This window comes from Oryx dammah, unplaced genomic scaffold, assembly GCF_014754425.2.
Source record: "Oryx dammah isolate SB20612 unplaced genomic scaffold, SCBI_Odam_1.1 HiC_scaffold_14, whole genome shotgun sequence".
NCBI classification, from domain to species: Eukaryota; Metazoa; Chordata; class Mammalia; order Artiodactyla; family Bovidae; genus Oryx; species Oryx dammah.
The window spans coordinates 15000206-15023369 of record NW_024070198.1 but is presented as its reverse complement, the minus strand read 5'-3'; the positions used below and the strand labels follow the sequence as shown (position 1 = coordinate 15023369).

The 23164-nt window shown below is 44.7% G+C and overlaps 1 protein-coding gene across 1 annotated transcript in view; it reads right to left on the bottom strand.

Moving 5' to 3' along the window:
* PLCE1 (phospholipase C epsilon 1) overlaps positions 1-23164 on the bottom strand; it is a 335041-nt gene that overhangs the window by 87362 nt on the left and 224515 nt on the right. The window contains exons 4-6 of the mRNA XM_040254554.1: positions 15670-15815; positions 7970-8228; positions 5779-5984 (exon numbers count right to left, since the gene is read on the bottom strand). Coding sequence (XP_040110488.1) covers positions 5779-5984; positions 7970-8228; positions 15670-15815 — 611 coding nt within the window. The remainder of the gene's footprint in view (positions 1-5778; positions 5985-7969; positions 8229-15669; positions 15816-23164) is intronic.

Sequence of the window (23164 nt, the reverse complement as noted above, 5' to 3'; positions counted from 1 at the left end):
TTTTCCAATGAGTCAACTCTTCGCATGAGGTGGCCAAAGTACTGGAGTTTCAGCTTTAGCATCATTCCTCCCAAAGAAATCCCAGGGCTGATCTCCTTCAGAATGGACTGGTTGGATCTCCTTGCAGTCCAAGGGACTCTCAAGAGTCTTCTCCAACACCACAGTTCAAAAGCATCAATTCTTCGGCGCTCAGCTTTCTTCACAGTCCAACTCTCACCTCCATACATGACCACTGGGAAAACCATAGCCTTGACTAGACGGATCTTAGTCGGCAAAGTAATGTCTCTGCTTTTGAATATGCTATCTAGGTTGGTCATAACTTGTCTTCCAAGGAGTAAGTGTCTTTTAATTTCATGGCTGCAGTCACCATCTGCAGTGATTTTGGAGCCCCCCAAAATAAAGTCTGACAGTGTTTCCACTGTTTCCCCATCTATTTCCCATGAAGTGATGGGACCGGATGCCATGATCTTCGTTTTCTGAATGTTGAGCTAAGGTCTCTGCTATTTGTGATGGTAGGCATTAATTACAATAGCCACCATTTATATGCCTTTATAATGCAAAATCCCTTATTTTACATGTATCCTCTCACATAATCTTTACAACAATCTTATAAATAAAGCATTATAATCATTCCCATTTTACAGATTACAAAATTGAGGCTTGGTAGGCTTCCCAGGTCACTCAGAAGGTAAAGAATCTGCCTGCAATGCAGAAGTCCTGGGTTTGATCATTGGGTTGGGAAGATCCCCTGGAGGAGGGCATGGCAACCCACTCCAGTATTCTTGCCTGGAGAATCCCATGGACAGAGGACCCTAGTGGGCTACAGTCCACGGGGTCGCAAAGAATCAGACACGACTGAGAGACTAAGCACAGCCCAACAGCAAGATTAAGTCACCTACCCAGGTGACACAAATAGTAAGTGATGGGGGCAACATTCAGTCCCAGACAATGTGACTGCAAGCTTTGAGTTCCGAATCATCCCAAACAGCCTCCCTTCTAAGGTTCTGCCTGAACTTGTTATCTGCTTATATCCAACTTCTCCAAATGGAATAATCCTTTTTAAGCAGTATTTTAGAGAGGGTGGACAATATTGATAATAAGAACTTGTGGCTCCTATATCACCCAACACTCTTCTCTATACACCTAAATAGTCTTAATTTCCATTTTCCTATAATAGTGCCATATGCTACTCTTATGCCTTCATGACTTACACTCACACAAGCAAAACTTATTCATTCTTCATACTGGTAAATTTGAAAAGTCATTATTAATGAGCTTTATAGGTCATATGAAATGTAACTGGACCACTTTTAGAATTTCAGTTCAGTTCAGTTCAGTTGCTCAGTCGTGTCCGACTCTTTGCAACCCCATGAATTGCACCACGCCAGGCGTCCCTGTCCATCACCAACTCCCAGAGTTCACCCGAAGTCACGTCCATCAAGTCAGTGATGCCATTCAGCCATCTCATCCTCTGTCAGCCGCTTCTCCTCCTGCCTCCAATCCCTCCCAGCACCAGAGTCTTTTCCAATCAGTCAACTCTTCACATGAGGTGGCCAAAGTACTGGAGTTTCAGCTTTAGCCTCATTCCTTCCATAGAACACCCAGGACTGATCTCCTTTAGAATGGACTGGTTGGATCTCCTTGCTGTCCAAGGGACTCTCAAGAGTATTCTCCAACACCACAGTTCAAGAGCATCAATTCTTTGGCACTCAGCTTTCTTCACAGTCCAACTCTCACATCCATACATGACTACTGGAAAAACCATAGCCTTGACTAGATGGACCTTTGTTGGCAAAGTAATGTCTCTGCTTTTGAATATGTTATCTAGGTTGGTCATAACTTTTCTCCAAGGAGTAAGCGTCTTTTAATTTCACGGCTGCAATCACCATCTGCAGTGATTTTGGAGCCCCCCAAAATAAAGTCTGACACTGTTTCCACTGTTTCTCCATCTATTTCCCATGAAGTGATGGGACCAGATGCCATGTTTAGATGTTCCTAATCTATAGGAACTAGAAATAAAAAGAAGTCGAGGGTTCCACAGTGACAAGAAATGCCTTCAACACTGCAGGAGGAAAGATCCTGCCCTGCAGTTGATCACCTGGTCAGGCTCACAACCCAGCTCTGCTAGGCACCACTTAGGGAAGCGACTTCACCTCTCCAGGCACCACTTTCTCAACCGTACATGCAGATGATAAGTTGATGCCCTTAAGATCTCACTGACATTTGAGATTATTTCAACCCTGTTCCTTTCCTGCTGAGGTCTTGAATTTCTTATGACCATCTTTCTGGGGTTTCTGTCAATGTTTTGAGTGGGTGTTCTGGCAGGAGTAGCTGAGATGTTTAAGAAGAATTATTAGAGCACCCTACAGGTTGGGTGAATCAAATGACCATGAGATCATCCCTTCTTTCTCTGATGTAATTTTCACAGGGTTGGTGGCTGCCATAGGAAAGGGGCTGGAGGTTACTGTTTACAGAGTCTTTATTTCAGCCAAATCAACAACAAAGCACAGTTCCCTTGGTTTTTGAGATCTGGAAATCACTTTTTGACACACAGCCCTGTACTGGATATTTTAATGCAGGACTCTGGATCAGAAATGGATTCCCAAGTCTTGGCAGATGGTCCCAGGAACAGTGCTTGCTGATCTGGTTTCAGTGAATTCCATTAAACACCCCCACCCTCATCTACTAAACACCCCAACCTCATCAGTAGTTATTTTCAAAATAGCCATCATGTGGGGTAAGAAAATTTACCAGTACTAAGGTACATAAATTTCAACGTGAGGATTTCAACCTGACTTCTCAGGTTTTGTAAAAGAAATATTTGCAATTGTGTGCTTCCTTTCCCCTTCTAAGAGTGCTTACAAGCAGAGTCTAGAAAATGGGAAGTAGAAAAGCAGTGATCTTAGAATGTAGATGATAAAATGATTAGGGAGAGGACAGAGGAACAAGCAGAGACTTGGAAATAATGATTTCAAAAGAGGTGATGGTATGAGGTATGAAATTTGAAGGAAATCCAGTCAAAAGGAAAAAGATGGTAAAGAAAAACTCAGAGGCCTGGTCTCTGAGTCTCAACCAAAAGTGAAGTGAAGTGAAGTGAAAGTCATGTCCACGACTCTTTGTGACCCCATGGACCATACAGTCCATGGAATTCTCCAGGTCAGAATACTGGAGTGGGTAGCTGTTCCCTTCTCCAAGGGATCTTCCCAACCCAGGGATTGAACCCAGGTCTCCTGCACTGCAGGCGGATTCTTTACCAGCTGAGTCACAAGCATTCCTGAAAGTATTTTTAGAACACCTATAAGTAACATATACACCTACACACACACACAGCCCCAAGTGAACATTGTTATAAAAAAAAAATCATATGAAATTTTATCTATTCAGAGATGATGTATCCTTTATTGAAGGATTTAAGGAAGGAATGTCAGCCAGATCTCAGTATGAAGAACAGGTATGCTTCTCCCAAACATCTGTTTGATTTTTCTTACAAAGACTGTGACTCCTGATTCCCTCTCTTTTATGGTCACTATCTCAGAACAAAATTTAGTCACTGTAAAGACTATATAGTATATATTTCTGTATGCTTTATTTTTTCCTATCCTACTTTCCTTTTCCCTTCATATCTTCAATTATTTACATTTATTCTTATAAGCATCTACAAAATATTTTGTGGGAGGATGTAGATATATACATAGATACCTATGTATAAAGACAGGTAGACAGAGGTAGACGTAGATTAAGGAGTTAAGGGCTATGAGAGGCCTCTGTGCTTATTTGTAGATGGTCCTCTCTCTATTTATATATGGTGGCACCAACGTCACAAAAATTAGTGAGAAGCTTTCAAATAATCTTTGACTTGAGACCAACTTAAAAAGAACAATCGGTAGAAGCTACTTGTGAAATTTGAGCTTTAGGGATGTGACATCGTAGTAAGGGCAGTATTGAGGTTCATTTTGAGCACCTGGATCCCCTATGGGGAAATGAGCTAAGAGATGAGGTTTGGAAAAAAGCTCAAAGACTTTGGAAAAACTGGAAATATAGGTTCATTTCTTTAATAACAATACTTGGGATTCAGGCATAAGGTGTTCATTTCTGTGTTAACAACTGATTTTGAGGATCCAGCACTACAATTCCAAAGGAATTATTTTCCAGAAACACTGTCTCTTCCCAATGTAGGCTCATACACACACAGTCATCCAGGAAAGACTTTGCAAAACAAACAGTGATGTCTTACAAGGACTGGGAGACAACTGCCAGGTCTGACTCATGAGTATGCCACACAAATAGAACCTTTTGTGGCCAAGATGTCAAAGCCAGCAGATGTTCTGCTTTTGGCTCATGCTCAAGGATTCTTCCAGGTGGACCAGACTCTGCTTTGAGTTGGGCATGACCATAAGTAAATGGCCTTGAAGAGATGGAATGCCTACCCTAAGACCACTGATTTCTGAACTTTTCATTTGGTCTTGGGTTAAGCAAGCATGTCATGGGTAGACTGCAATGCTTGTCAATAAACAGCAATCAAAACAGCCAAGCAATCACAACACTGCAGATGTCACTTGAAACTGAGATCCTGGAAGCACTGCAGTGCTTGTCAATCATTGATGAGCTGTCTTAGAATCATCAGAAGTTGGGGGAGCTCTGAGATAGTGCTGATTTCTGGGTATGACTGACTCCAATCCTACTGCTGCTGCTGCTGCTGCTGCTGCCAAGTCTCGTCAATCGTGTCTGACTCTGTGCAACCCCAGAGACAGCAGCCCACCAGGCTCCCCCATCCCTGGGATTCTCCAGGCAAGAACACTGGAGTGGGTTGCCATTCCCTTCTCCAATGCATGAAAGTGAAAAGTGAAAGTGAAGTCGCTCAGTCGTGTCCTACTCTTTGCGACCCCATGGACTGCAGCCTACCAGGCTCCTCTGTCCATGGGATTTTCCAGGCAAGAGTACTGGAGTGGGTTGCCATTGCCTTCTCTGCCACTAAATCAGTATATTTGATTTAAAAATGTTAATATTTGCCCCATGCCTTACCCAGTAACTAATAAGCCCTTTTTTAAAAATTAGTTTTTTAATTGAAGTATTGGGGCTTCCCAGGTGACACAGTGGTAAAATTAGCCTGCCAGGGCAAGAAATACAGGAGATGCCAGTTCAATCCCTGGGTCGGGAAGATCCCCTGCAGGAGGAAATGCAGCCCACTCCAGTATTCCTGCCTGGAAAATTCCATGGACAGAGGAGCCTGGTGGGCTATAGTCCATGGGGTTGCAAAGAGTCAGACACAAGTGAGCAACTAACACACATACACCAACACATCAAAGTATAGTTGATTCATAACGTATCCTCTGGATACTATTGCAGAAGGCAATGGCAACCCACTCCAGTATTCTTGCCTGGGAAATTCCATGGACAGTGGAGCCTGGTGGGCCTCAGTCTGAAAGTGAAAGTGAAGTCAGTCAGTCGCGTCCGGTTCTCTGCAACCCCATGGACTGTAGCCTACCAGGCTCCTCCGTCCATGGCGTTTTCCAGGCAAAAGTACTGGAGTCGGTTGCCATTTCCTTCTCCAGGGGATCTTCCTGATCCAGGGATCAAATCCGGGTCTGCCGCATTGCAGGCAGACGCTTTAGCATCTGAGCCACCGGGGAAGCCGCTCTGCAAAGAGTTGCACGTGACTGAGCAACTAACACATACATGGATGCTGTTTACAACCTGAAACCAAACTGGAGTAGGAAAGAGAAGAAATGAGAATCCCGATTTTGAAGTCCCATGTAAAACATCCCATGTAAAACTTACTGCCATCGGGCTTTCTCCTTCAGGGAATTTTTCCCTGAGCTGCCCCCTTCACTGGAGTTGTCCTCCTCCTCTGTCTCCAGACTCCGACTGCAGCTCCTGATGATCTGAAAGATGCTGTTGACAGTGGACTCCTTCTCTGAATTCTTTAAGCCATTCTGTCCCACTCGTTGTAAGAAATTATCTTGTCCACTATAATCGGCCACAAACTACAGAGAAATATATTGAGGATTCGTTATCGCAGCTTCACATACTACATCTAAATAACCTACTTGGCTAGAGAAATGAAATCATAACAGTCATAAATAATGGCATTTGTGCCTATTTTATTGGGGGGAAAACCAACCTCCAGGAAAAACATTTTTTCCTTTCACCACATGAAATACCAGACTTACTCTTGTTTCCACTAAGACAACTTCAGTCCCTCTAGGAATCAACACTCCACTTCGAGTTTATAACACAAAAAGCAATATTATTTCAAGGTTCCCTAGGGAGAAGATTAGCCACTTTACAGAGGAAGGACAGAGTTATTTTATTCCTGTAGTGAGAACTGAGAAAAACCATGACAGAAATCTATTATTCTATGGAACCAGATAAAATTACCGGGGCCTAAGGAAATGATCAAGGAAGGGGGACATTTTGCTTTATTTCCCATATATCTTAACAGTAACACAGAGGCTTCTTGGTGATTTATAAGCTCTTATTGTCTGTATTTGTAACCAGGGAAGTATCTCCCTTCAGAGGTCAGAGGGATGGCTAGGCCAGGAGATATGGAGTCCCCTACTTCTGAGATGTGAGGCAGCCGGTACGGGGACAGCTTGGGGGGTTGCTTTAAGCTTTCTCCTTAATTTCTTGCACTTTTTTTTTGTTGTTGTTATTTAGTCGCTAAGTCGTGTCAGACTCTTTTTGACCCGTGGGCTGTAGCCTGCCAGGCTCCTCTGTTCATGGGATTTTTTTCAGGCAATAACATTGGAGTGGGTAGCTACTTCCTCCTCCAGGGGATCTTCCCAACCCAGGGATTGAACTTGCGTCTCCTGCACTGTGGGCAGATCCTTTACCGCTGAACCACTAGGGAAGTCTCTTCTTGCACTTTATGCCCCCTCTCACAAGCCAGGGAGATAGAAGCCAGTAACGCTGCCAGCACCTGTCAGGGGCTCTAAGTCTCCCTGATACCAGGTAATTCTTTTGCTCCCAGGGGACCAGAAGAGGCTGCAGTTTTAGAAGAGTCTTCCACTGTCACTAAGAAGGGGTGTGAATGAGAGTGAGAAAGAGAGAGAGAGAGGAGACAGGGGGAGAGTGTGTGTGTGTAAGGTCAATATGGTGCTGGCACCATGGTGAGAATGACTTTAGATTCCAGGCATGGGACTCCTCAAATTTCTCCTAAAGTCTCCCACCTTTCAATTCCTTCTTTCATTTCTAAACACCATGTAGAAAGGTGTCTGTATATTCTGTTTCTCAGTGCCTCTTCTCTGCACTGCCCAACACTCTGAGTCCAAGCTCATGTGGTCCTTCCCATGCTGGGGGTTGGGAATGAGCAGCAATGGGCTGGGGACAGCACGATCAGGAGCCCAGAGCGCATCCTTAGAGGACACAGCAGATTCCCAGAGTGGAGGAAAAGAAGGCAGCACTGACTTCCCCTCAGTCTTTCTTCCACTGACCCCCTAAAGTTACTGCTCTCCTCTGACTTCTTATATCCCCTTCACCCATTTGCACCTAACAAGAGAGGAAAATCCCAGAAAACACACCCAGAAAAACAACACCAGTTGTACATTGCCCCATTAAAGCTAACTTAATATAAAGCCCCAACAGTGCTAGTTGGCCTCTTTTCTTTGGAATGTTCAAGACCTAGTGAAAGTGAAACTGTCAGCTGCTCAGTCATGTCCGACTCTTTGTGACCCCATGGGCTGTAGCCTGCCAGGTTCCTCTGTCCATGGAATTCTCCAGACAATACTGGAGTGTGTTGCCATTCCCTTCTCTAGGGGATCTTCCTGATCTAGGAATCGAACCCAGGTCTCCTGCATTGCAGGCAGATTCTTTACCGTCTGAGCCACCCGGGAAGCCCCAAGGATCTAACTGTTACTCAACACAACTGTAACAATGGATAACCCTGGGCTCAGAGATGTCTCTCTTCTGGCTTCAGTGTGTGACAAGACACAATGACTCTTCAGATCATGAGAGTTTTGAAAGGTCTCACCTCCAGAGTTTCTTCCTGCGAATTGTACCTCGGGCAAAGCTTCATGAGGCCAGAGGCTCCGTCCAGCACCTCACAGAGCTCCTTCAGAAACACCCCGCAGAAGGGAACCACCCTGCAGCCAGGGATGTGCAGCGCTCGGGTCACCACCTTCCTGTACTCGCAGGAAGACTCGTGCTGGGCCATGGCGTCCTTCAGGCTCCGCATGGTCTCCAGGTCAGACTGGTCCATAAACTGCCACATTTTCAAAACTTTTCTTGACCTATGGCAAGTCAGGGACATTGTTTTTAGGCCAAAGGGGAAATAATACCATTTACAGTAAACAGCTTAAATTCTGTATGAAATTCATTTCTGTTTATGTTTTCTTTCTGTTTTAATATTTAGTTAGGATTCACATTGCCACCTACTTCCCCAAATGAAGTGAATATTACTTTAATAAATTGAAACATGAAATTAAATAGAGATATATACAAAAACACACGTAGGGGGGGAGTTAAATTCAGAAGGTGGGCACTGAACTTAAGTTTGAGTTTTTCTGGTTTCCCAAAAGGGAAACCTGATGGGTAATATGGTTTTTACAAATATTCATGGAGGATCACTCACAGAAAATGTGGTCCGTCCACTCCTCTTGATCTTTTAAACATAACTGGATGAGGCCAGTCCTGCAGTGATGCCCACAAAGCCTGTTTTTGGCCTCTTCTATTGAACTGCTTCAACTGACATTAAGTCACTGGCCTGTCTTGAGGGATCTTATGTTAAAGAATTATTTGCAGAACAGGATGTTAAATGAGAGCCTTACTATGTTTAAACTGCTGCTAAGAACTACAGCTGACATTGAACCCCACCTTCTGAAGTGAGGCAGCATGTTGTCACCAGGAGACTCAAAGTGTTCTCCCTACAGAGGTTTCCCACCCTGCATCAGCAGAGAGCTGGGTCTGAGCAGCCAAGCAGGGACTTCTTTGCAGAGGGCTGTCAGGACATGGTAAGTGAGGAGGAGGAGATCTCCCCAAGTTCAGGGGCTTCAGGGAACTTCATGGAGAGGCTTGCCCATGTTCTGGCAGCTTGTTGATCATGTGGACTGCCTGGTACGTGACTTCCTGGGAAAGTTTAAGCACGAGAGGCTGCCTGGGGCCGCGGGATGGCTATGTCAGGGAGAAGGATCTGGTGGGCGTGCTTTGCATCTGTAGAGCCTGGGTGGGCAAAGTGCTGGGGCTTTCTGTGAGTCTGGAATGGACCTTGATAGGCAGCAGGGCTTGAGTTATCTTGAAAGGCTTCTTTCCAAATAAGGGGGCCCTGGTGTAAAGAGTCTGTAAGGGTAGGACTTCCAGAACTAGATGCTGTCGGGGAGGACTAAGTAGTGGGCCAGGCTGGGGATGTACCACCCCTCTCCAGGTGATGGTACAGGGGGTTGCTTCCGGACAGAAATTGGGGGGAATTAGGGCAGGTAAGTAGGAAGTGACCCTGAAAAGACCCCACATGGCTCTCTGTGGGGTCGCCAAGGCTGAATCACAACGGCCCCAGTCAAATTAGACTGGCTCCCTTTACCCCTCCTCCCTTCTTCTCTCCTATCCTGCCCATGTTTTCTGCAGGAACCCTGAGCTGGAGACAGAGGGAGAGAAAAGATAAATTATATCTTCCCACCCTACTGCAGCTTTTTTTCTTTTTTACTGCAGCTTTCTGAGACTGGTAGGGCTGTGAAATTGGGGAAAGGGTGAAGCTTTTCTTCCTTTTTTTGTTCTTCCCAGGTGGCGCTAGTGGTAAAGAACCAACCTGTCTGCCAGTGCAGGAGACATCAGAGACACAGGTTTGATCCCTGGGTTGGCAAGATCCCCTGGAGGAGGGCATGACAAGCCACTCCAGTATTCTTGCCTGGAAAATCTCATGGACAGAGGAGCCTTGCGGGATACAGTCCATGGGGTCACAAAAAGTCAGACACGACTGAAGCGACTTAGCAGCAGCAGGAGTGTGGGCTACAGGATCTCAGTTTCCTGACCAGGGATTGAACCCATGTCCCATGCAGTGGAAGTGTGGAGTGTTAACCACTGGACCATTAGGGAAGTACCTTTACTTCTTTTTTTGAAGTTTTAAAAGAAAACTTGAAGCTCTGATTTATATGAGACTGGATTAAAAAATCATTGCTGCTGCTGCTGCTGCTGCTGCTACTAAGTTGCTTCAGTCGTGTCCGACTCTGTGCGACCCCGTAGAAGGCAGCCCACCAGGCTTCCTCATCCCTGGGATTCTCCAGGCAAGAACACTGGAGTGGGTTGCCATTTCCTTCTCCAGTGCATGAAGGTGAAAAGTGAAAGTGAAGTCGCTTAGTCGTGTCTGACTCTAGGGACCCCATGGACTGCAGCCTACCAGGCTCCTCCGTCCATGGGATTTTCCAGGCAAAAGTACTGGAGTGGGGTGCCATTGCCTTCTCCGAAAAAATCATTAGGTAATATCTAAGACATCCAAAAGACATCAAGAAGTACAACACAATAAACACTCATGCATCGATCTCTCAGTTTAAAAAAAATTAAGCATTCATAATATGGCTGAGGCCTCAGAGGACTCCTCCATGAACACACCCTCCTCCCTTCCTCACCACAAGGGACCACGACTGCAACTTTATTGTGCTCCTTCCCTGACAATTCCTCATACTTTCTCAACTTGGGCAGATATTGCTAAGCAGTTTGTACAATTGTTTGTGCATTTTAAACTTTATACAAATGGTGTCACACTGTAGGCAACCTGCTTTTGTGGCACTGCCATACGATTCTGGGTTCACTAGCTCTCAAGGGCTTAGGTGAAGGAGACAGTTTATTAACTACACAAGTGACAGGGAAAGACACAGGGGACCCAAGGTACACTCCAGAGTTCGGGGGAAAAAGAGCCAATCGGCAGGTTTGAAAGACAGTGAGGTCAGAAAAATAAAACTGTCTCCTGATTTCACCCCACTGGGTTCAACTTGTCCTACAACCAGTTCCTTATAAGGTGGTGAGAATCCATTTGGGGTCATGGAATGGAGGTTTAAATAAATGAAGTGAGCACATGAATGAGACTTGGTTCTCATTATCTGATCATCGTTTTTTTCCTGAGTCATGATATGTGGGTGGGGCAGGAGACAAACCTTAGTAAAGAGCAATGGTTTTTTATTAGACTGAGAACTGACACTTTTAAAAAAGAAACTTTATTTCTTTTCATGATTAAAAAGGTATGCCCATTTTAAAAAAGAAACTTTATTTCTTTTCATGATTAAAAAGGTATGCCCATTGTAGACAATCTCGACAATACCAAAAATATAGAAAATCCACTCACAGCTCTTCCAACCACAGACAACAGTAGGTATATTTCCTTCCAGTACTTATCCTATTTGTGTCTGTCTGGTCTAAATATTTTATACCTTTGGTGTATAAATATTGCTGAGGTTATTAAGTATGGACAGCTTTGTTCCCAGGTAGTTTTATATATTGTATGTTACTTGATGTCCTATGATATTAAAATTATTATAAACATTGTTTTTGGTGATTAAATAATACTCCAGTGTGTGGATGCATCAGTTATTTCCTTCATTTTTCTATTATTGTTCATTGGGTTATCTTATTTTATTATTTTAAAACCGAGGTGTCATCGACATTTGGGTTATTTTATATTGCCATTAAAATTGAGTAAATATTGCTGCATGTAAATCTTTGTACTTCTGCTCATTTCCTGTAAACAGCTGAGAGTTTAGTTTGAAAAAGCAAAATGTACAAAGGTAACAGAAAAGCAGTCACTTCACAATAAGGTTGTGCCCCCTTCTCCTCTAATTGTTTTAAAAATAAAAAAATTCAGTTATCTTGATGCAGTTCAATTACTTGTAACCTAAATACTTTCAGACTTGAAAGTGCACATGTGAGCTCTTCTTCCACAATCATTCCATCATAAGGACATCTAGTAACTTACCTCCTGTATCTACTGTTCTGGCTGACGAACTATTAAACCTGGTAGTTTTACCCATCTATTTGTAAAGACTAATTCAGCCTTAAGCCAAATATAGGAGTGTGAAACTAGGTAGCAGTGGGTTTGGGGTGGCCAGGAATCAGTGGTAAGGTTTAGCTGCTTTGACATTATTTCTCATCTAAGAAAGAATTACCTGGCTCTATAGACTTCCCTCTCGGCCGTGCTCTGCACGTCAAAGTAAAAAGTTGGCTTAAAGCTCAACGTACAGAAAATGAAGATCATGGCATCTGGTCCCATCACTTCATGGCAAATAGATGGGGAAACAGTGGAAACAGTGTCAGACTTTATTTTGGGGGGCTCCAAAATCACTGCAGATGGTGACTGCAGCCATGAAATTAAAAGACACTTACTCCTTGGAAGAAAAGTTATGACCAACCTAGATAGCATATTCAAAAGCAGAGACATTACTTTGCCAACAAAGGTCTGTCTAGTCAAGGCTGTGGTTTTTCCAGTGGTCATGTATGGATGTGAGAGTTGGACTGTGAAGAAACCTGAGTGCTGAAGAATTGATGCTTTTGAACTGTGGTGTTGGAGAAGACTCTTGAGAGTCCCTTGGACTGCAAGGAGATCCAACCAGTCCATTCTGAAGGAGATCAGCCCTGGGATTTCTTTGGAAGGAATGATGCTGAAGCTGAAACTCCAGTACTTTGGCCACTTCATGCAAAGAGTTGACTCATTGGAAAAGACTCTGATGCTGGCAGAGATTGGGGGCAGGAGGAGAAGGGGCCGACCGAGGATGAGATGGTTGGATGGCATCACTGACTCGATGGACGTGAGTCTGAGTGAACTCCGGGAGATGGTGATGGACAGGGAGGCCTGGCGTGCTGCAATTCATGGGGTCGCAAAGAGTCGGACATGACTGAGCGACTGAACTGAACTGATAGACTTCCCTGGTGGCTCAGCTGGTAAAGAATCCACCTGCAATGCAGGATACCTGGGTTCAATCCCTGCATTGGGAAGATCTCCTGGAGAAGGGAAAGGCTACCCACTCCAGTATTTTGGCCTGGAGAATTCCATGGACTACAGCTCATGGGGTTGCAAAGAGTCAGACATGACTGAGCAACTTTCACTTTCACATGGACTTCTTGGATTTTGAATTCAAACTAAGTTGGGTCTAAAAGTTACATTTCCCCAAGGCCTCCATTGGGCATTATGAGGCTATTCTTTGTATCAAGAGACTCTCTAATATATGGTACCTGGCAGCCAACCTCCAAGGTGGCCTCCAAAGATCCACACTTTCTGCTGCGGTGTGGTCCCCACCCACAGTGAGCCAGTGCTGGTCCTACATGATCAGTATAATATGGCAGAAGTGGACAGTGTGTGACTCCTGAGGCCAGGACGTAAAAAGCACTGCAGCTTCTGCCTTGCTCTTTCTATTTATTTATTTATTCTTGGCAGCACTGGTTGCTGTGTGCAGGCTTTCTCTAGTTGTGGCGAGCGGGGGCTACTCCCTAGCTGTGGTGTGCAGGCTTCTCGTTGCAGTGGTTTGCCTTGTTGCAGAGCGCAGGCTCTAGGCGATGGGTTTCAGTAATTGGGCTCCGGGGCTCAGTAGTTGTGGTGCACGGGCTCCAGAGTGCAAGGGTTCAACAGGTGCGGTCCACGGGCTCAGCTGCCCACTGGCATGTAGGATCTTAGTTCCCAGACCAAGGATCAAACCCATGTCCCCTGCCTTGGCAGTCAGGCTCTTAACCCCTGGACCACCAGGGAAGTCCCTGCCTTGTTCTTTTGGATTGTTCACTTTGGAGGGAGCCAGCTGCCATGCTGTAAGGATGGTAACATCCAGAAGAGAGGAAGCGAGGTCCCCAGACAATAGTCAGCACCAGTTTGCCAGTCAACCACAACCATTGTATGTGTGTGCTTAGTTGCTCAGTCGTGTCCGACTCTTTGCTACCCTAGCCCACAAGGGGGTCTGTAGCCCACCAAGTTCTTCCATCCATGGGATTTTCCCAGCAAGAATATTGGAGTGGGCTGTCATCTCCTCTTTCGGGGGATCTTCCACACCCAGGGATCTCTTGTGTCTTTACCACTGAGCCACCAGGGAAGCCCAAGCATCATTTAAACAGAACTATTTTATCATAGTATGATCTCTATAATTTTTTTAAAGAAAAATAATGCAGGGACTTCCCTGGTGGTCCAGCAGTTAAGAATCTGCCTTCCAATGCAGGGGATGTGGGTTTGATCCCTGCTTGGGCAACTAAGATCCCACATGCTGTGGGGCAACTAAGCCTGCATGTTGCAACTAGAGAGAAGCCAGCACACCACAATGAAAGATCCTGCATGCTACAACTAAGATCTTGTGCAGCCAAATAAATAAATACATATTAAAAAAGAAAAGTAGCACAGATTCTTTGTAGAAAATTTATCACAAACAGAACCAAATCATCTGCATATAGCCTTTTCTTCACCCAGTACTTTTCTATTTTTCCTTCTTTCGAGCCATGCTTAGTGCATTTGTATGACCATTTTAAATGCCAATGACATGATCATGTGAGTTTATTCTTAGTTGAGAAAGTTCAAAAGGACAAAAAAATTTCCAACTAAAAATTTTCCTCTCCACCCCCAATCCTGAACCCCTATGTCAGGCCTGGAGAATCAAAGAAAAACCTTGAAATGTTATGAAGCAAGACCTATTTATAGATCTTCATTGGGAAGACGAATCTTAGACAACAACAACAGCAATGACAAGTTCTCTTTTTGAGCCTTACTATATGCCAGACACACATACTCAACACTTTACATTGTCTCATTAAATCCTATGCAAAGAGATAGGTGCTTTTTATTATTGCCCCCATTTGCAGATGAAGAAACTGAAGTTTAATGAGGTCAAGTAACTAGATCACACAGCTGTCCCACAGGGGAGCCAGGATTTGATTCCCTGTTATTCTAATTCCACCATTCATCCTCTTCTTCCTCATACCACCCTACCATCCACAAGAGTGAGGGGCAGCTATTTTATGCAAGGTAACTGATGCTTAAAGGGAATACAGCTGGAGGCTTTAATGATAGAATGCTGATCTTATTATTAGCTAGATGGACAAGGTGTAAGGGGAAGGTATCATAGAAGTTAAGGGCACAGGCTCTGAAATCAAGGTGGCCTGCATTCACATCCTGGCCACACCAGGTGACCTCGGGTGAGTGACTTAATTTTTTCTTATCTTAGTTAGACGTTTCTTCTTTCATCTGGTGTGGAAATAATAATAGTATCTACCTCAAAAAATTGTCCTGACAATTGAAAGTTTTAATGCACGGAACATGCTTAGTCCAGTGCTTGACATGCAGTCAGTGTTCAATAAAAATGACAGCTAACATTATTCAGTGCTTATTATCAACATAAGCCACTGTTATCGGTGAGGGCAGTCAGTGGTTGGCAGCTTACAGAGCTGGGTAATTTGTAAGGTAGATCCGGGAACAGTGGGGCACACATGGCAGGAAGGGGAAAGCGGGCTCAGTGATGGTGTTGACGGAGTTAGGCAATCAAACCCTCAGCCTGCCCAAGAGCGTGGGATCAGGGCAGACACAGCAGAGTAGGATCAGGCCTGCTTAATTCTGCAGCACCTCTGAGGAACAGGAATTGTTGCACTAACAGAGGTTAATATATTTCCCCCAAATAGTCAATACCAATTGCCTAGTTTGGGTAAATATGGTTACCCGGACAATTAAGTCAGTGCCATTCAGCTCCTAAGAAGAAACCCCAGATAACCATATTCCACTGCCCATACCTGAGGCCGGCCAAGAACTCCATGACGGCATTGTAGTTGCCCATGTTCCAGCAGCATTTGGCCACATGAACCAAGTACGAGAAGACTTCCCGCTTCTCTTCCATGGAGCCCGCCGCAAGGATCAGCCACGTCACCCAGGAGCTCACCTGTAGAATGCAGAGAGGGGCGTCCACTGAAACCAGGTCAGGGAAGCTTGACACATACTTTCTCATGAGAAAAATGTTGTTGTTGTTGTTTTTAAGTCACTTTAGTATTAGGAAATGAAGGACCCTGCCAAGAGACTGAATTGAAGCTCTAGCTCCATCAATGCTTTGCAATGGGATTAACCTCTCTGTTAATCTTCACCTTTAAAATGAAGCTGAAAGGTAATTCATGTAATCCCTTTCCATCTATAAAATTCCATGAGACCATAGGAAAACAAGGCTTAAAGGTAATGATTTAAATGTATTTGACTGATGGAGCAAGAATAAATGCAATCAGTGCACTTCGCACATGAACAAAAGTCCACTTGTCAAAGAGAACAATGCATAATATTAAATGAAAAAACACAAAAACTTTTTGAACTATCTTACACAAATGCATTATCTATTATGCTCCTCAAATGACTAAATACTAGAACCAAGATAGCACTTACGTTACTGTTCATACACTTCATATACGTTTACTCATGTATCTCTCACAACAATCCTCAGAGTCAGGAACCATAATTATGCTCATTTTATAGATGAGGAAACTGAAGGACAGAGGGCCTAAGAGACTTGCTCAAAGTTCCCAACCAATAGGTGGCAAAGCCTGAAACTGAACTGAGGTGTGTGCCCCTGGTGGCTCAGAGGTAAAGAATCCGTCTTAGCCAAGCAGGAGATGCAGGTTACGGGAAGATCCCCTGAGGAAATGGCAACCCACTCCAGTATTCTTGCCTGAAAAATCACACCGAGAGAGGAGCCTGGCAGGCTACAGTCGATGGGCTAGCAAAGGGTTGAACACAATTGAGCACACACACATGAAAAATGAAATATGTGTCCCCAAGGTGTCACTATTAACTATTCACTAAACACCTAATGTAGACACTGTTCTCCTCTAGGCTTAAATTTAGTCTAATGTGATTTGCCTTTCAACTACACAGACTGGAGTATTAGTTCAATTCAGTTCAGTAGCTCTGTCCAAGTCTTTGCGACCCTATGGACTGCAGCACGCCAGGCTTCCCTGTCCATCACCAACTCCCAGAGCTTAAACACACTCATGTCCATCCAATTGGTGATGCCATCCAACAATTTCATCCTCTGTCGTCCCTTTCTGCTCCCACCTTCAATCTTTCCCAGCATCAGAATCTTTTCCAATGAGTCACTTCTTCATATCAGGTGGCCAAAGTATTGGAGTTTCAGCTTCAGTATAAGTCCTTCCAATGAATATTCAGGAATGATTTCATTTAGGATTAACTGGTTTGATCTCCTTGAAGTTCAAGAGACTCTCAAGAGTCTTCTTCAACAACACAGTTCAAAAGCATTAATTCTTCTGTGCTCAGCTTTCTTTATAGTCCAACTCTCATATCCATACATGACTACTGGAGAAACCATAGCTTTGACTAGATGGACCTTTGTCGGCAAAGTAGTCTCTGCTTTTTAATATGCTGTCTAGGGTAGTCATAGCTTTCCTTCCAAGGAGCAAGCGTCTTTTAATTTCATGGCTGCAGTCACCATCTGCAGTGATTTTGGAGCCCCCCAAAATAAAGTCTGTCACTGTTTCCATTGTTTCCCCATCTATTTGCCATGAAGTGATAGGACCAGATGCCATGATCTTAGTTTTCTGAATGTTGAGCTTTAAACCAACTTTTTCACTCTCCTCTTTCCCTTTCATCAAGAGGCTCTTTAGTTCTTCTTCACTTTCTGCCATAAGGGTGGTGTCATCTGAATAGCTTATTAATATTTCTCCCAGCAATCTTGATTCCAGCTTGTGATTCATCCAGCCCAGAATTTCATATGATGTACTCTGCATATAAGTTAAATAAGCAGGGTGACAATATACAGCCTTGACGTACTCCTTTCCTGATTTGGAACCAGTCTGTTGTTTCATGTCCAGTTCTAACTGTTGCTTCTTGACCTGCATACAGATTTCTCAGGAGGCAGATTAGGTGGTCTGGTATTCCCATCTCTTTAAGAATTTTCCAGTTTGTTGTGATCCACACAGTCAAATGCTTTGGTGTAATCAATAAAGCAGAAGTAGATGTTTTACTGGAACTCTCCTGCTTTTTTGATGATCCAGCGGATGTTGGCAATTTGATCTCTGGTTCCTCTGCCTTTTCTAAAACCAGCTTGAACATCTGGAATTTCATGGTTCACAGACTGTTGAAGCCTGGCTTGGAGAATTTGGGGTATTATCTTGCTAGTGTGTGAGATGAGTGAAATTGTGCAGTAGTTCGAACATTCTGTGGCATTGCCTTTCTTTGAGATTGGAATGAGACCTTACCTTTTCTAGTCCTGTGGCCACTGTTGAGTTTTCCAAATTTTCTGGCATACTGAGTGCAGCACTTTCCCGGCATCACCTTTTAGGATTTGAAATAGCTCAACTGGAATTCCATCACCTCCACTTGCTTTGTTCGTAGTGATGCTTCCTAAGCCCCACTTGACTTTGCACTCCAGGAGGTCTGGCTCTAGGTGAGCGATCACACCATTGTGGTTATCTGGGTCATGAAGATCTTTTTTGTACAGTTCTTCTGTGTATTTGTGCCACCTCTTCTTAATATCTTCTGCTTCTGTTAGGTCCATACCATTTCTGTCCTTTATTGAGCCCATCTTTGCATGAAATGTTCCCTTAGGTATCTCTAATTTTCTTGAAGAGATCTCTAGTCTTTCCCATTCTATTGTTTTCCTCTATTTCTTTGCATTGATCACTGAGGTAGGCTTTCTTATCTCTCCTTGCTGTTCTCGGGAACTCTGCATTCAAATGGGTGTATCTTTCCTTTTCTCCTTTGCCTCTAACCTCTCTTCTTTTCTCAGCTATTTGTAAGGCCTCCTCAGACAACCACCTTGCCTTCTTGCATTTCTTTTTCTTAGGGATGATCTTGATCCCTGCATCCTGTACAATGTCACAAATTTCTGTCCATAGTTTTTCAGGCAATCTGTCTATGAGATATAATCTCTTGAATATATTTGTCACTTCTCCTGTATAATCATAAGGGATTTGATTTAGGTCATACCTGAATGGTCTTGTGGTTTTCCCTACTTTCTTCGATTTAAGTCTGAATTTGGCAATAAGGAGTTCATGATCTGAGCCACAGTCAACTCCTGGTCTTGCTTTTGCTGACTGTATAGAGCTTCTCCATCTTCGGCTTTAAAGAATATAATCAATCTGATTTCAGTGTTGACCATCTGGTGATGTCCATGTGTAGAGTCTTCTCTTGTGTTTTTGGAAGAAGGCATTTGCTATGACCAGTGCAACTGGAGTAGAATACTTAATAATAATCTACTGTTAAAGTCCCCTGTCTATGGTATGCAGCTTCAAAATCCTTTGCTTAATCTCTAAGATTATTTTTCTGCTACCTGTACTTTGGTGCTCTGACACTAATGTTCACTTAAGTTATTTTCTCCATCCTGGTTAAGGTCTCGGCTGGTAAGTTCTGTTGTTAGTAGATCAAAGCCTTGGTCTTAACCTTGATCCCCCACCCCCACCCCCACCACGGCCCACTAGTTTTACTTGGTTCAGCAGTAGTGCCGAAACCTGGGGAGCAACTCGTTTCTCTGGCTTGAGTGAGAGTGAAGCCTGAACAGAGAAGGTTACACGGGGAAAAGTTCAAGGTCTAAGGAACACTTCTCTGCCTCCTTTCCTCCAAATAAAATGAAAGGAATGAATGTCATTTAGTGCTGGCAGCAACCACAGAGGGCAGCCCAACCTCTTTCTTCCAGGTCAAGAATCCAAGGCTCGTGGGAGAAATTGACTTGCCAACGTCATAATAGTTATGGATGTCAAAGCTAGGACTCCGAGGCTGGTGCTCTTTCCTCTAATGAAGGGAAGCTAGTTTTAGTAAACTTGGTGCTGGTAGGTCCTTCTAAGCACTCAATAAGAGATGCACACTTGAAGACAGAGATGGAATCAAAGGAGAAGGTACCAAGAAGAGTATCAAAACATAATTTAAAAAATGAAAAAAGCAGAACAGAAGAGATCAGTGCTAAACACACCTTTCCTTTCCCTATACAGAAACAAGTAGGAAACAGCAACAGAGATTTTCCATGCTAGCACAGGGTTATAATCTGGTACCAGTCAGGAGCACTGCAGTAATAATCTGTCTCTTCTTTTCTGAAATTGGCTGAAGCAAAAAGTGATGGGCCACCTGCTAGCCCTGAGCCCAGCCCCAGCCCAATAGGCTCTCAGCAGGCACCACCACTCTCCACCTGTTCGGATTTAGCTGAGCTCTTGTGAGACAGCAAGGAACAGATCTGGAATCAGACCCCTAGGATGAGCCAGAGTCCAGACCATCCTGCAAAGAATTAAGAGCCTCTTGGGAAAGAGAGAACCTTTCGTTTAGTCTCCTGGGACTCCTCTGGGAGCACAGGAGACCTCTGGGATTTTCAGAGCCAACCCCTCTCCTGCAGCTGTGAGTAATCCCTGGCTCACTGCTTCTCGGCCTTGTCCCTTTACCTACTTACCCAGTTACCAGTCACTTTTGTGGAACTCTGGCTCTCTAGACCAAGACATTATATTGCCAATAGAGACTGTTATTAAAGTTTTCAATCAATTCTTCTGTTGGTGTGATCAGCTTTTGATAAGCCCTGACCACCTGATGTGAAGAGCTGACTCAAAGACCCTGATGCTGGGAAAGACTGCAGCCAGGAGGAGAAGGTGGGGACAGAGGATGAAATGGTTGGATGACATCATCAACTCAAGGGATGTGAGTTTGCGCAAACTCCAGGAGATAGTGAAGGTCAGGGAACCCTGGTGTGATGCAGACCATGAGGTCAAAAAGAGCTAGACAGGACACAACTGAGTGACTGAACAGCAACAACAGCAATCCTGCCAAAAGAAGTCATCAGAAAACACTCAGAATCACAACATCATTGACTCTTTGAGCTAGACATCCAATTCCATCTCCTTAAAATAAAGATGAAATACTTAAAAATTTAAAGTTGTTCTTCAAAGACACCCAATGCATTACTTTTTGAGGCCTCTGGCTGTATTTTCCTATGGCTTTAGCTCCTTTCCTGTTGAAATGGATGGAAAACCAGTGTTTCTGCAAAGTCACTGTTCTTTCAGGCTATTTTGGTACCACACAGTGACTTCTCAGTGCTGTGACCTGAAAGGGTTAACACATCTTCCCCTGGAGAGACCTGCTTCACAGACACTGACCATCAGCGTGGTCTGTGCCTCAGTCCTGACCACACATCCAGATTTATTTCCTATCAGTCAAATTATTTTCCATATACTTTCCCACAATGCTAGGAAAAAAATAGTGATACCATATTTCACATGGAAACCTAATTTAAACCAACTGTTCCATCTCCAAGTGTGAGTCCCTAGGGCTTGGTTATTGAGATTATGTAAGCACTGCTATCATAAACACATGCATACACACATACACACACAAATACATAATATCTGCCTACAGACTTCGGGAACAATTCTTACTGTGGCCTCATGTATTAATAATTGCACAAGCATTAAGTAACAAGAGTGCCGCCACTAATTCTAAAAAACGCAAATTCTAAAATGACGCAAAAAGAAAACAAGGATCCAGTGATGACTGTAAAATGTAGACCACAGCATAAACAAACATGGCAATATTTACTAAGTGGATGAAGGAATGTGTTGCCAGTCCATAAAGACTTTCAGGAAACCGCACAGAAAAACACACAAAAAATCGCATGTGTACAGTACTACGACTCAAACACAGGGAACAGTCCTAGAGCAGAAAGGTGTTATATGTGGCAGAGTATTTTGCCTCACTGCAATGGTTAGCACAGCACAGAGAGAGAATCTGGGCCCTAGCCCCGTTCCTTCAGTGTCCCTCCCAGAGGCTCTGTTACCCTGACAATCCTGACCCCTTTCTACATGGCTACAGCACCTCCATAACTGTTTTCTTTTCCTTCCTTCTCAGGCCTTTCTCAGTACTCTGAGGCCTGCAGACTGAACAACTTGCTCTCCCTCCCCACATCAAACACCTTACTGGCATCATATAAGCTCAGTTTGAGAGGAATGTTCTTGCTCCATTCAACGTGACCTTTCCCTGGTCCACCACGCCTTGCCTATGTCCTTTGTAAAGCTGAGTCCTTACCCTGGCCCTGGAGGCCCCAGTCTGTTCTTCAGTCTCACCTTGGCTCTCCCCACACCCCTGCTCTTGGGGAGGCGAACCAGGCTTTTCCCATCTTAGGGAGCTTGTACTGGTTGTTCCTTCTATAGGAAGGTACCCCGTTCCTCTCCCTTCACCTCTGCTTTAGCTAACACTGACTCATCCTTTAGGCAGAACCATGCTTAGGCCTGTAGCCAGGCACCCTGCCCTTGATCCAGGCTATAGAGGCCCAGGTTGGCCCTCATTCAGCTGTGTCTCCCTTCCCTCCAATAGAATAAGAAGCCTGTGGGCAAGAGGGAACATGTCAGCCCACCACCAGATCACTCACCCCTGTAGACCAGTATTCCCAATCCCCTGTTCAAGCACCCCACTTCTAGAATGGCAAGGGCCTGATATCTGGATCAGTCCTCCTGAGGGTCAGTCACAACAATAGGCCTGAAGGCTGGCCAAGGGCAGGTAGTACATGGACAGAGTTTACCCCCGGGCCCGAGGTGTCCACATGATACAGGCTTACGAGCTGGCATGGAAGGCGTAGGTGGGCAGGCCACAGGCTGGGGTCTGGGGCCTTTCTTTGTACTTCATCCTGACTCCCCTAAAGTCAGGGGCAGGGCTGTGTTCAGGAATCTGATGAAAGCCTCACTACCTTGGGGAGGCTTGCCCTGGCTTCCCCCGTGGGCAGGGTCCACACGCTCTGTGCTAGGTGGTGCCCCAGACCCCTTGCGCTGTCAGCACTGTGTTCCCTGAAAGGCTGACTTGGGGGCTGCTGTGCTCACCAGCAGCACAGCCCACTGCAGAGGCTCGAGGGGAGTCACGTGTGAATGCGTGTGACCTTCCTGGGAAGGCCGTTCTGGTGGCTCACCTAGCACCTCACGCACAGCCTCCTCTGGCTTCTCTTTCACTGGATGTTGGACCTTGAGTCCAATGTCACGTCTGCACTTGGATTCTCACAGCGGCACGCGTTTGCCTCTGGCTTATTTTCGTTATATTTGTGTGCCTGACTCTTTCACATGGATCTCTTCTGTCTCCCCTCGCACCCCCACCCAGACCTCCAGGGCAGAGACCATCTTTCCCACATCCCCAGTGTGGGGATGTTCGGTGCCCCTGACCGGCAGGCAGGCCACTCGGAGTCCCAGGAGGCCGTGGGCAGAGAGGATTCTCAGCCTTCACATGGTCAGAGATTATATTTGGGAGAAGGCCTGAACACTTCCTACTGCTGTT